This window comes from Thunnus albacares, chromosome 22 (genome assembly GCF_914725855.1).
Source record: "Thunnus albacares chromosome 22, fThuAlb1.1, whole genome shotgun sequence".
Classification (NCBI taxonomy): Eukaryota; Metazoa; Chordata; class Actinopteri; order Scombriformes; family Scombridae; genus Thunnus; species Thunnus albacares.
In genome coordinates, this window is record NC_058127.1 from 25,203,641 (window position 1) to 25,218,429 (window position 14,789).

General features: G+C 39.0%; 2 protein-coding genes across 3 annotated transcripts in view; one reads left to right on the top strand and one right to left on the bottom strand.

Moving 5' to 3' along the window:
* The window catches only part of focad (focadhesin), a 54,909-nt gene that overhangs the window by 39,992 nt on the left and 128 nt on the right, over nucleotides 1-14,789 (bottom strand). Inside the window, exons 1-5 of one of the 2 annotated variants that reach the window (XM_044341673.1) lie at nucleotides 14,467-14,734; nucleotides 7,344-7,415; nucleotides 7,125-7,199; nucleotides 6,254-6,408; nucleotides 3,706-3,804 (exon numbers count right to left, since the gene is read on the bottom strand). In XM_044341673.1, coding sequence (XP_044197608.1) covers nucleotides 3,706-3,804; nucleotides 6,254-6,408; nucleotides 7,125-7,199; nucleotides 7,344-7,400 — 386 coding nt within the window. In that variant the 5' untranslated portion in view covers nucleotides 7,401-7,415; nucleotides 14,467-14,734. Of the gene's footprint in view, nucleotides 1-3,705; nucleotides 3,805-6,253; nucleotides 6,409-7,124; nucleotides 7,200-7,343; nucleotides 7,416-14,466; nucleotides 14,735-14,789 lie in introns of those variants that run through there. The other variant, XM_044341672.1, reaches the window with a different exon arrangement.
* Nucleotides 10,128-14,789, top strand: part of mllt3 (MLLT3 super elongation complex subunit) — a 68,130-nt gene continuing 63,468 nt past the window's right edge. Inside the window, exon 1 of the mRNA XM_044341677.1 lies at nucleotides 10,128-10,197. The gene's annotated coding sequence lies outside the window, so the exon portion shown is untranslated. The remainder of the gene's footprint in view (nucleotides 10,198-14,789) is intronic.

A 14,789-nucleotide genomic window follows, 5' to 3' on the forward strand; every position in this document is an offset into this window, starting at 1 on the left:
TAGAAACTGTGCAGATTAAGCAAATATAATCAATAAAGCATCAAAACCCAAAGGCTTGTCTTCAACAAATATTATGTCTGATGCCAAGACAACAGTATAGATAACATATTAGATCTTATTAAAGAAAAGGAGACTAAATCAGATTCTATTCTTTTCAAGTTTGGCCAAACCTTCCACGCTAGCAAAAACACGAAATAACCTGTTACTCAGATTTCAGTTGGATCACTGTATATCTGGTTGTTCTGAGCAGATCTTTTCCTTTAGAAATTTTTCACTTGATAATCAAACACAGACCAATACTGTACTAGGCAAAATAAAATGCTAATCAGTGCATGCTTCCATTGACTTTATCTGAATAAATGTAAGAGTTTCTGACTAAATTACCTAATTAAACGAGTACCAGAAACTCTGATACACAATGATAATTTATTGCTGCTCATTTAGCAGCATAACTTTAATGTTTTTTGTAAAGTAGAGGAAGGAGAAACAGGTACCCCAACTTCAAAGTGTATCTGAAAAATCTGTTTCCATCATCCATCCTTTATGATGTTATGGTGACATGGCCTCAGCCTAGCATCTGAATTCTTGAATAACTGCAGAGCCCAGGAGGTGTCACAGGAATAAAACACTCAGTAGTGCCCCCAATTTAATAATTTGTGCTCTCCGATTTATATATATATATATATATATATATATATATATATATATATATATAAAGCTACTGTTTATTTTTCATTAAAGAATGGCTTTGCAGCTCCTTAGCGTTCTCAGCGTCTCACGCCAAAAATCACTATTAAATCGAAAGCATGAATTATTCATTTGAGAGCATGAATTATCAAATCCTGTTTTGTTTTGTTTTTTTTTACATGACACCCATGCTCTGTAAATAACCACATTTAAGGGCTCCTTGTCTAAAATATTTGCGTTTATGTTATAAAATAACAATCTGATGTATTAAACTGTAAGCTGATATATTGTTTTTGAACTTTTTACTGGTATTGGCCTCAGGCTATAGTGATGACTATCTAGGATTATCTCTTTTGGTAACCTGTTCTTTGTCTGTTCTGCTATGCTTGGTATTAATACTGGTGCTAACTACCCAGATTTATTGTTAACTTGTCAATGTACAGTATGTGTAAATGTGTAACATATGAGAGGTTCCATGTCAGGGCTGCAGGTTAAATCTTATCAGTCCACAATGCAGCTGCTAAAAGGATATGATATGTATTTCAATAAAAATGTGTGAATTACCATTTCAGTGCACCTGAGCAGGCAGGCCAGATACACTGGGTATGTGGGAAAGCCTGCAGGGGTACGGGCAGACTAACATCACATGAGAAATGAGTTGGTGTGCCGGACAGAGCCCTGAACCTTCTCTGATCCTGCTGGGGGCTGAAGTGGCTCGGAGTCTCGGTGGCAGATTGCACAGGGCAGCGGCGAGCAGACGGTCAACAATGGGCACCAGTGTGCATCCTCCATTAATCCTGCAGCATTTACAGTTACCCAGCAGTGCCAGGCCCAGCGACCAATGGCGGGCCAGACTGCCAGGCCAACGGCGCCACCCTGCTGCCCTCAACACATTCATCTTCCCACCAGGGAAGTTCAGGCCGCCAGACAGACACAGACAGCAGAGACAGCGATGAAGACAGAATGAGAAAGAAAAGAACAATGAAAGGAGAGAAAGAAATTGGGGATAGAGACATGGAGAGAGCGAAGAAAAGAAAAAAGGAGGAGAGGGTGTCAGGGAGTGTAGAGAGAAATGTGGAGAGCAGGAGGGAGGAAGGGAAACATGAAGGAAAAAAGGAAAAGAAAAAAGACAAAGCAGCTCAGTCTTTTTATCACCCGCTGTAACTGATTAAGGAGGCCCCAGGATCTTGGCAGAGGTGCAGAGCTGAGGCTGGAGGAAGAGGAGGGGGCTCCATCCAGACTCCAGCAGGAGCACAGCCCTATACTTTATCCAACCAGTTAGACTGATCTGTACCACAGAGAACTGTCCACACTCTGACTGGTGACTGTATCGTTTGCATTGTCTAATCGCGGCTGTTCTCTGTTGCACTGAAAAAGCCACAAAATACCTATTGGTCATGATAACACTGTACTCACATAATAATTGCTGAGATTTGGTATCACAAAAAAATCATGAGCAGTCAGCAAGCAGCAACTACCGCGACTTGAGACTGAAGTCAATGCAGAAGTACCTTAAACTGCAATGCCACCAACGGCCACTAGATGCTCCGACTGACTCCCATTCAAAAAGCCTCAACTTCTCTAGAAATACTAAGCCAATCATTTTTTCAACAAGTCATTATGGTCTCAATCTCTAACTTCAGGCCCTCTACTAAGTATGCTGGTGGCCATTTTGGAAATTATTGCTCCGTTAATAAGATTTGAAGACTTATAGTATATTTGATGTCTGCCGTGTGGGCGATGATTGACAGTTGGCTCACCTGCTGCTTTCCCCAGCTCCAGGACTCGCACTGAGTCGGACTATTGTCACAATATTTCACTAAGTTTAATGTTACTTGATAATGATACCTGCACCTGTTAGCACAATTTAGTTAAAGCAGCTAACAATAGCCCACGTGTACAGCGCTTGGTGCTTCCAGTAAGCTAGCGTTAGCTTGGGTGTTAGGTAGCAGGGCGTGTTTCTAGACCGTGAAAGTCAACAACCCACACTCCTTATCTGGAGGCTCCTGGCTCCAAACAGAAAAGATGGCGCTGACAATAACCTGCAACTCTGGGCTTCAAATCGGCTCCAATGAAACCAACGGGTGACGTCTCACCGCGCCACGTCCACCTTAATATAAAGTCTACGGCAGTCAGATAATCAGATCTAGATTAGTTCTAAATGAGCCAACAGTTTATCCAGATCATCTAAACCGCTTTATTTGGAGGTCAAACCAAAAGTGAGAGCACCTGTGATAAAATCCATCATGACACAGAAAAACAGTGTTGAGAGAGGAGTTGTGTTATGTAGCGCAACAAGCTAGTGAAGTTGTAAACTGATTTGTTGTGTGTATCCTTGAGGTCTAACAAATGCTAAGTTTTTTAAATCCTGGATTTTAAACACGAATTTTTACTAGCTTACCATCTTCAATGTGTTTGTTGGTGTGTTTCTTAGCGATTTATAACCACCTGTAGATCAAATTCCTAATCTACTTGGATTTCCTAGCAATTATGGGCCACTCCAGTAATTTAAAACAGTCTTAATATGGAAAAACCAGTTAATTACCATACTGATTACCATAACTGATTCTGAACATTCTGGCCATGAATATGCAATTTGGTCTTAATAACATGGATTCTAAGCCCTACTTTTTAGTGGAGGAGGTAGGGTTGACTTATCAAGGGCATCTTCCCACCAATCTTCCAGCAAGTCCAACCAGACTTCCTCCTATCAGCTGCATCTAGATTAAGTTGAGAGCCAATGTCTTTAACCACCCCCAACAGGCACATGTCTGCTTGCATCATTCCACATAATATCTATGTATCAGTCAACAGCCCAGTCTCTAAAGCTGGGGTGTTTAACTTTAAGAGGTAGTACCACCGGGGAAGATCACGATTTTTTTTTATTCATGAATGATACAGAACAATAGTCAAAAACAAGCGTATAGATAGTTCATTTTTATACCAGACATGCAGGACAAACAACTCACAGAGACAACAAGCACAAGTGAAGGCACTGTGTGTATGACAAAGACTGACCTGATAGAGTAAGGACAAGTAAAGTGTGTTTCTCTGTCTCTCTGGTCTGCCTGCGTCTGTAGCAGCCGTCCAATCACCTTTATCAGCCCCTGGACATTTCTGTTCACACCAAGTCAAAAACAGAACACAGAGGATGTCAGACTCCAACACACACACAGAAAAAAAATAAACAAATTTGCAGAAAATGGTTCTGTTCACTTTCTTTCTGAGAGTGAGATGAGAAGATTAATATAAACCACATCCTGACTCCAGTTCTGTACTTAACACATAAATATAAAGGTTACATATTACTTTTTTTACTCTAACAGGCAAGAGAGCCGTTCAAGTTTCTGAAAACAAGGAATCAGGTTATGACTGATATGTATGGACTTGGAATGCAGTTAACACAACAATTGACATGTTTCGAGCTGCATCTAATGATTATTTTCACTATCAATTTGTCTGTTATTTTACTGATTAATCGATTAGTTGTTTGTTCTATATAATGTCAGAAAAAGTGCAAAAAATGTCAGTTGCTGTTTCCCAAAGCCCAAGATGCCACCTAAATGTCTTGTTTTGCTCCCAAACAACAGTCCACAGCCCAAAGATATTTAGTTTAATATTACAATGAAATAACGAAATAAAAGACAGTCATGTTTAAAATGGTTGGCCATTAATTTAATAGTTGCCAACGAATCGATGAACCAACTCATCGTTGCAGCTCTAGCCCTGGTATCACCTTAGAAAATGGTTATGGCAAATGGGTTGATGAGAAAACAGTAAACTTGTAGATCGAAGACAAAACAATAAGCTGAAAGAGACTAAAATGCGGGTGATAATTCTCTGTGGATTCATCATGAGTGACTCCATTCCATATGGCCATAGTCGTAGTCACATTTTAACATATACATCTTCATTATCGCGGCAAGTAAAAAAGGATTGTGAGAATCTTTTGTCCAACCAATCATTGGCAGATGACGCTCAAAGGTCATTTCCCACGCTGACTCAACATTTTCTATATACTGTAAGATGTGTCATATTATGTTGGATAGAAAAGGTCACTTTGCAGTCAGACTTCCATCTCCTGCTCTGACGGTTGGCACATGACAAGAATTAATGGATCACAGTCAGCAGAGGTGACAAGGACAATGTGGCAGTCACCTCTTACTGAGTGCTGCTTCTACGTTGAGTTGCTGTGTTATCTACATACTCTACAGATAGTACAAGTAGAGAATGTACTGAGCGCTGGCCTGCCAGTACGGTTTGTAAGCTATTTTTAGATTTAGTCCTGAGATCCAATGTTATATAATGTAAGAGCTGTGTCAAATTTGTTCACCTTTAACCTGTTTTTGTCCATATTTTAGTCAAAGTAAACCAGGAACATTCAAATCTAGCTTTAATTGATGAAACACTTGACATATTAGCCAAACGATTTAAATAATTATTGAAATGTCAGCCTAGTTCTAATATCTGTGGACTTTAATTTGCTCTCCTCTATTAATCAACAAAAATAAAGAGATTCACAGTTCACAGGCTCAAAAAATATATTTGCTTGTATCAATGCCTTGCCTGCATCATGTGCCTATAAGACTTGTTTTTTAAGTGGCTTAAACGAGTTTAGTCATAGATTAAATTCCTTCATTTGTTTCTTCAGCTGGATGTTGTTTTCTTCTCTTCTCATCTTCATCTGCTGAAGGAGGGGAGTCTCTGTGCTCACACATTAAATCTCAGCTTAACACATGCACATATGAGCATGATTTGTGACATCACAACTAGGCTAGGTGGTCCAACATGCAACTTGTGTGATGTGGAAACTTTGGACTTTTCAGTGAAGTAAGAGACATCTTGTGTCCAGCAGTTAAACTAAAATGTTTCCAGATTCATAGATTCTGTATTTTTCAATGAGAGAGGGAGTGTATGTTATTATAAGAATTTTTAACTTGGTAATTGATTTTTTTTTTTGTGAGAAACACAAATTATTATTATTAAAATCAGAGTATTTGTACATGACTGGAGGGCATTTCTAGATTTCACTGAAGGATTCTCTTACTGATGCATGTTGGACCAACCATCTGCATAATGATGTCAGATGCTTCTGTTGTAACATCACAAGAAGGTGCATCTCAACTGTTGAATGCACTGATGTTTCACTGGATATATGAGTAAATTATTGTGGTACTGAGCTGACGGGATTCTTCTGAAAAAGTGAATTTTGAGGAACTTTACGGTAGACTACAGAAGAATATAAAGGCACTGTTATCTGTGAATCATACAGCATCTACATACAACAATCATACAACAATGTTCTCTCAAAAGTATGACAAAAATATTAAAATCGACTGCAAACAACTAGTTCTAACTGCAGTAAGATGTACAGTCATATCAGATTAGCAGATATAATATGACAATATGTATAATATGATTTTCTGTACTATTTTTGATTACCCTTCATACAGTCTCTGGTATTTTGTAGTTGTTTTTTTAAAACACACACTCACCACAGTCTTAGTTATGATTAGGCATGATTATATGACTGAGACAAGCTACAGTATGAGTGTGTTTTGTGTACCTGGCAGAGGGCAGGAGGTTGAGGACTCTGTTGAGGACGTAGTGCAGGTCTGCATGGCCCTGGTCCACCAGCAGCACCATGGCATCACAGCAGGCTGAACGCACCGGAGCACAGTCACTGCAGCACTGCTGCCACAGAGCCTCCAGTGCTGGGCCCTGATACACACCATCAACACAATCAACCAAGGTGTTAACTTATTCAGCTTTGGAAACAATGCAAGTGACTGGTACTGTAAAACACTCACACCACTGCTGTCAGTGTGTGTTTCCAGATGTTGGGGAGTACTGCTGCATGTGTAAAAAAGTAGCATAAAGCCTTTTGTGTCTCTAGACAGAGCTGTGTGAAATCTGATAAATTGCCTCAAGTGATGTCACTTGAGTCGGTGTCGGTTGAGGTTGAAGCAGTTTGAAAAGTAAAAAAATCTGGAGGGTGTGAAGTTGGAAAGAAGTGAGGTTAGCAGACCTCTTTGGCCCACTTCTCATCTCTGCCGGAGGCTAGCAGCACCAGGCTACATTAGCCGCTACTAACATAAATACACCCAAAACTCAGACTGAACTGTCAGTGAAGTTGCATTGTGGGTAATGTAGGCACCAGATTTTGACAAGAAGAGACATCTTCTCTGCTGCATCATCTTTTGTGCTTAAAGGTCCAATGACAAAGGCACTATTACTTTTTCAACAAGAAGTTAATAATAACTTCAACCAATCAACGTCACCCTTCTCTCCCTGACTGATCCCATTGGTTTACACTTCTGAATGACCTCCTATGGCATTACGTCATACCCAAACATGCTGATACAACAGGAAATGCTTCACATTAGTGAGTATGGGGACTTCAATTCTGAAAAAAACATTATTTTGAAGGAGCTGACCTGTGTGGAGGACTCTGTAATTTGCCCATTTTGCCCCTTCTCCTTTAGCACAGCAGCAACAAGATTTCTCACTGTCTGGAAAACAAAAAGCAGGTCAACATGTACATTTTAGCTCAAAGTAAGGTATTGGTTTTCAAGGGGATCATGACTGGAATAGAAGACGGAAAAAAAATGTACTCCCATGTCACCCTCTTGTTTGGCCATGAGTCAGCAGCTCACCTGGGCTTGTATGACGGGGCTCGGGAAATCAAACTGTGTCTTCAAACTCTCCGTCATGTCTGCCAGTCATGCCTGAGAACAGGAGGAAGCTACATTAGAACAAGCTTGCAAAACTTAATGAGAGTAAACAGTGTTAGCATTATTGTTTCTGTTCTTTGACTTACAGGAACATCATGTTTTGTTCAGTATGACAGAAAACTGAGTTTCAGAGAGGAGGCTTGGTGGTATCCTCCTATTTAACTCAAGAATATCACATGTCAGCACACGGTGAAGTCAGCTTTTGAAACAAAAGCTAAGTGAAACAGCCACCTGTTGCTTCAGAGCACTAATGGAGCACAAAGATTCCACAGAGAAGCACTGCTTGGAGGTATTCAGGGTCTGACCCTTTGAAAGCTGATTCCCGCTCTGTGTTATCAAATTATTGGCCTAAAGCCGTGACATAATTTTGCATTAAATTATTCACAGGTCATCGGTATACTCCATCCCCCACTCATCTACCCGCAGGTTGCATCGCAGAGTGGCCCAGCTCAGGTTGTCTCATTAGACCTGACAATATGCTGTGCAGGTGCTGACCACCAGCTGTCTGAGGCCTGCTACAACACAGCTGCTCACCAGCTACAGCATGTTCGTTTTTATCAAAAGGACTATCTGGCAGTCCACCACAACATGTATGAGGGTGATTACTACTGTATGAAACATTCATGGTCCCCAGAGGACTCCTACTGACTTTGGTGATGTCCTTCCTGACTTATCCTCCTATGTAAGGTTGAAATTTGTGCTCAGAGTGAAATATCTCAACAGTAGTGCCACCATGATTTTTTTTTGTTCTTTATTAAAACATCTCAACAACTATTGGATGGATTGCTGTAAAATCGGGTTCACACAATAATGGTCCTCACAGGATGAATTGTAATAACTTGGATCTTCTGGATTTTCATCTAGCGCCATCATCTGGTCATTTTGATCATTCCCATCAGCCTCAGCTGTACTTTGTGTTTAGTGCTAACTAGCAAATGTTAATATGCTAGCACGCTAAACCAACACGTTGCTGAGGTGCACAATTATATCAAGAACAGCCTCACAGAGCTGCTAGCATGGCTGTAGACTCGTAGTCTTGTTGGGTTTTGAATAGAGCTGGGTATCAAACTACCAAGTACTTTTTTGGTACTGACCAACAACAATAACAGCAGCGGTAATAATATTCTAATATTTTGATAGGAGGTTTTAAGGAAAGATCTTTGTAATTTAAGTTGATCAGCAGCTTCTAACGGCAGCGTGAGGCATGATTGATTAAAGGTTTACCAGACTATTTTGTAAAGATCTTTTTAATAGTGCTGAAAAGAGTCAATTAATAAATTAGTCAACAGAAAATTAAAGGTTCCCCTAGATTTTTCTTGTAAACAAACACAGTTATGTTTACACTGCGTTATGTAACATATTGCTTGTATTCTTGAGGCCGAATAAACAGTGGAACACATTTCCTTCCTCTACTGGAATCCACCGTCCTTTCTTTTTTGATGATTTTGATTGTTTACATCTGTGTTTACATTTTCAATCTTTTTTCCTTGTCTTTACTGGCGCATTACTATGTGCATTACTGTAATATGGTGAAACCTGCAGCAAGAATGTATACTGCATCACCCACATACTCATACAGGACTTTCTTGAACGAGGACCCGCTCATCAAAACTTTGCTCCATAGCACCTCTAGTGGTCAAAAATTCCACAGGGTGGAACTTTTAAAAAAAACGGATAATAAAGGATTTGCTTTTTTCCCATCACTGTAAACTGAATATCTTTGAGTTTTAGTCTGTTGGTTGTACAATAAAGCAATCTGAAGATGTCATCTGAGACTCTGGGGAACATTGATGGACCTTTTTCACTATTTTTTGATATTTTACAGACTTAAGCAAGAATTAATCATTTGAGGGGCAAAAAAACAGATTAACTTACAAATGATAGTGCTAATGTCAGTAATCATTTAAAACATGGAATAAGTCTTTCTCTTGACAGATTGTCAAAAAACACACACAAAAAACAGGGCTGTGCGATATGACGATATATATTGTGTGATGATAGAAAAACATCTGTCATTTCATATTATGCTCTATTGTTTATTTCGTTGTGTCACAAATCACACTCTTTACAATAGTGTTTTTCATCATTTGGAGTGTGTCGATCTATCGCATGGATTACATTAATAAATTACTCCTCTTGGCTTCTTACTCACAAAGCTTTTGCACTTACAGTAACGTAACGAGTATAGTTATTGAGTACTTGGTTCTCCTCTGCTCCGCTGTGTGACCTTACTGTAAGTGCAATAAAAGCAAGTAAAAAGCCAAGAGGAGTCATTTCATCCAGAGGGGTGGGGGTGGTGGCTGAGGACACGGACCAGAAAATGCGCTATATCGCTATATGTATCGTTTCAGGATATAAAATGACCTGTATCGTGATATGAGATTTTGGTCATATTGCACAGCCCTACAGAAGTTTGACTGGCCATTATCTACAAATAACAAACTCATAAATTCCCTTAAGGTTAAGTAATAAAAGATATATACAACAAAAAAGTTTTACTCCTAACTGAATATTTTAGTCTCTTTTCCCTCCAACTTTTGTCTTTAAACAATATGTGTAAACCGATATATTGGTCTAACATTACTATAAACACAGGGAATATGAGCCTCATGTAGCCTAACTCCCTGCCACCCCCTCCCCAAACACAGACACCCAACCCAACCCCACTGTTATCTAACTGATAAGCCAGGCTGCTTTGCTGTACTGTCCACCACCCTGTTCCTGCACACTCAACACCGGCTCTCACTGCCACACAGCTTCCTGACTACAGAAACAGGTAAGTCAGCAGCACCTGCTGCTATCCAGCTATACTCCCAACAGACTTTATCAAGCGCTTATTGATGTTCATAGAGAATATGCCAGTTTTATTATGACATATCTAGCCTGCATGTCACTACTTGTATATCTAGCAAAGTTGAGCTTCATAGTCTTTAAAATGAGTTATCACTTTGTGGAGTTTGACAAGGACGTGGGTGGTAGAAGTTTACTTTTCAGTGAAACTGAATGACAACAACTCATCCTCGTCATTTGTCACATTTTAGGTGATAGCTATCATTTAGAAGTGCCTGGCTTTTTCTCTAATTTAAAGACTCTCAATGGTCAGCTAAACTTTCAAGAGTTTGTACACCAAACTGTTCCAGTGGTTTCTACTGCATATTTACCTTACAGCAAAACAATATAGGCTGGCCTGTACTGCTAGGTCTGCATTAGCAATAGAAGAGAGGACAAAGCATGAACAGTGTTGAGCCAACAGTGCTTTAGAAATGACACCACTGAGGCTTTACTGTGTGACACTCGCTGGTGCAAACTGCACATGCCAGACAGGCACATGGGATTTTTTTAGTGGCCTTTCAGGTGGCACGACACACACCCTTTCACGGCCATGTTGGAAGGCCTGAAATCATCATAGCCACACAGAATGCAGCTAGATGCCTGTATTCCTCAACATGTGACACAGCTGTTAATAAAACTGGTTGGTTATGTGCTAGTTTTGACTGACAATCATTCCATCATTTTATATCATTTATCATGCTTTAAAATAATCAACAGAAACAGAAAGTTGTTCAATAGCAAATGTGATGATAATTTAGTCATTTATTAACATTTTCTGGTTTAAGCTTTTGAAATGTTTTTGCTGCTTTTCTCTATTTTGTTTAAATGTAAATGAATTATTTTGGGGTTTTGGGTCGTTGGTTGGTCACAACGAGCAATTTAATGATGTCATCGTGGGTTCTGGGATACTGTGCTGAGCGTTTTTTCAGTATTTTTGACATTTATAAAAGTGTGAAAAAAATATAGAGCTGCAACAAGTAGTAGATTAATCGATTAGCTGATCGATAGGAAATTAATCGCAAATGATTTTGGTAACTGATTAGCCATTATTTCTCAAGAAATAATGCCAAATATGCACTGGTTCCAGCTTCTTAAATGTGAGAATTGTATACATTTGTTTGTCAAATATGATAGTAAGCTGAATATTTGGGGATTTTGGACTGTTGGTTGAATAAAACAATCTCAATATGTTACCTCGGGATTGATTTAACCAACAGGTTTTTGCAAAGGGCCGTCAGACTGGGTAAAAGCACAACCAATATATTCATCACAAGATACCTGAATCTTATTCAATGAGAACTAGAAACATAGATGGCCAGCCTCTGCTGCTTCCAACATAGAAACTTCAAAATAAAAGTACACAAAACCTTACACAAATCAGCACACAGTCCCAAATCTGAAAAACAAGGATGGAATTTAAGACCTAAGAGAATATTAAAAACTGCTAAACTTGATCAAAATGCCTAAAAAACTGATAATCAGTTCACAAGTCACGGTTGGTAATTAGGACACAAACAAAACCTGAGACAAACCTGAGATGGAGAATATCTTTAAATCTGACAAATTAAAGGCACTCTGTGAAGTTTTTGACCACTAGTGGCGCTGTGGAGCAACATTCTCATGAGCAGGTCCTGGTGTTTTATATATCACATCAGTGCACAAAAACGTACAAGCACACACTCGAGGCTGTGGGTGACATTATACACACTTCTGCAGATGTTTTCACGCCATTGCACTGGTCGACAATTGGTGGCGGTAACGCGCCAAGAATTGTAGAAATACACCAGCAAAAAGCGAGAGGAAGACTCAAACATAAAAAGACAAAGCCGGTCATATTCACACAGTTTCAAAGCTCTGATCCAAGAAAGTGTTTCTAAGCTGCACAAGAAGGCATCAGACTCCACCAGACCGCTGTTAGCTGATGCTACGCAGTCAAGTCATCTTACCATCAGAAATGGGTTTCCACAGGGGTCTATCCCTGGTCCATTGCTGTTTACATTATATATAAATAATTCTTCCTAATCAATACTCATTGTCCATTTTGATACAATTTTATATGGCCGGTGCTCCATCCCTGCCCAGGCCCTGACTCATCTTCAGTCTGCCTTTGATGCTTTCCAATTACCACTCATTAATCACAGGCTAGTTTTAAATGCAGATAAGACCAAGTACATGGTATTCACCACCTCCACCAGTGACTCTGACTATCCTGCCATTAAAATTATAAATGGCAACCATATTACTCTTGCTGAGTCATACAAATACTTAGGAATTAGGCTTGACAGCAGACTATCATTCAAGATTCATATTCAACATTTGATTCAGAAATTAAAAATCAAACTGAGCCTTCTTGATAAGAATCAAAGGTTGTCTGTCTTCCTCCAACTGTACAACTGTTGTGCAGTCAACCTTGTTGACTATGTCTGTCCTTGACTATGGAGATATTCTGCATTGTCATGCTACGCCATCAACACTTCAGCAGTTAAACCCTGTGAATCATAGTGCATTACGCATTACAACAAACAAATGTCGCACCCATTGTTGTCTGTATCTCAAGGTTGGTTGGACTTCCTTACAGTCAAGAGGAAAAAACATCTCATGTTACTCATCTGTAAAGCTTCCAAACTACCTCACATCTCTTTTCTCATTTAAATCTAGTAACTACAGAACACGATCCATTAACTTCTTAACCTTAGATATCCCTCATGTTCACACTAATGTTGGCAGAACTGGTTTCAGGTACAATGCACCTTTTAAATGGAACCAACGGCAAACTGCCCTCGAACTTGAGTCTTACATTCACCTTGGAGATTTTGAAGCTCTATTATCTGTTGTTTTTTATGATTCTTAGAACTGTTTTTATTGATTTCTTGTTTATTGTGTGGTGTTTCTGTCTGCTGATTGTGTTTTTGTCTTATGAATGTTTCTTGTTTTCAGGTCTCTCTTGGAAAAGAGATCTTACTCTCAATGAGACTGCCTGATTAAATAAAGATTTATTTTTTTTAAAATATGGAAAATATTACACTCCTCAGTATATCCTCTAGCTTTAACGACATTTGTTGCACTTTCTAGAACTCCACAGAGAAAAAACTTCACCATATGTCTACAAAAACATGTGCATGAATCAATAATCCAATGTCACAATTTTCTGTTGGGGTGAACTATTCCTTTAAGACATGCAAGTGGCCGGTGGCTAGTACATATGATTCTGTTATTTAGTCTACAAGATAAGTTAACTGAGCTGACTTTGATAAAACATTGTTTGGTAGTAGAACAGAGCTTAAGATAAATTAGAGTTGGGTACTGAACTACAATACTTCTTTGGTACTTTTTTTGGTCAAATTTGCGAATTTAGACTTTCTTTTCTTTTTCTTTAGAGAACATTTAATTTTAGAGTGTTAGTCTTTTGATAAATGAAAAATGCATTAAATACTTCTCAAAGTGAGGTACTCAAAAAAGTATTGTTTTGGTATCTTTATCGAAACTCATATACTATGTTGGCATATGTATCAATCTGCCTAGGTAATATGAACTTGTAACACTACTGTACATGCAAAATAACATTTTTAATTGAAAATGTTTGATAGCTGTGAGAATGACTGGAAGTAATTTAGGTTAATGTGATACACCAAATAGTCTTTTTTTTTTAAAAACATTCAGCTGCCAGTCATTTTACAAAGTAACAGGACCACCAACATGGCTTTCAGAGCAAAACTAGCACTGCATAAACACAGAGCAAACTCTGATTGAGTAGTCCAAACCAAATATCCCAAAAAAAGTACTTGTGGTGTACTTTAACACTTGCACTATTGCTTACATACCCATGCATACGACATTTATTACTGCTGTTGTGATCATTATTATTATTATGATATCATGATTTGCTAGTCGTGCTCTACAGAGTATCACTCCAGACTGCAGATACTATCATCACCAGTTTATAGCACCTTCCTTACACACCATAAAACCTTTCTCAACGTTATGCATCCAGCAGGTTTTACATCAGCCAGCACACTGATGCTGCTACGTCACACTAGTCTAACCTTAATTTGACAGATAAAAACATGCCTTTTGGTTGAATATCTTTAAGCCGAATTAAAGTGTGCCTCCTGTTCTGTTGTTTTCAGCTTTCAGTGGCGTTTTGTGCATAATAGTGCTATTCTGATAGGTAAACGTGTTTAATTGATAGATTTCTGAATAGGGTTTGCTATACCTCTCAGGCTAGTCGTGGTCCTGATGCTGGCGACATGTCGCACATACGAAACCAGTTGTGGAAGCACTTTAGCTCGAATATTTATAAGATGAAAAGTTACAACAACCTGAACTAGTTGGTAATAATAATAATAAAGTGAAAGGCAAGAAACAAGCGAGCATATTAAATTGTCTGCAGCTAACTGCATCGGCTAATAGCTACACTGGAGTTATCAACACAAGCTAAGGCTACACAAGCGGCGGTTTATATATAGTAATTAGGTGGACTGCACTTCCTCCTGCAGCAGGCTGAGTAACATTAATACATTTGCCTCCTCTATAAAA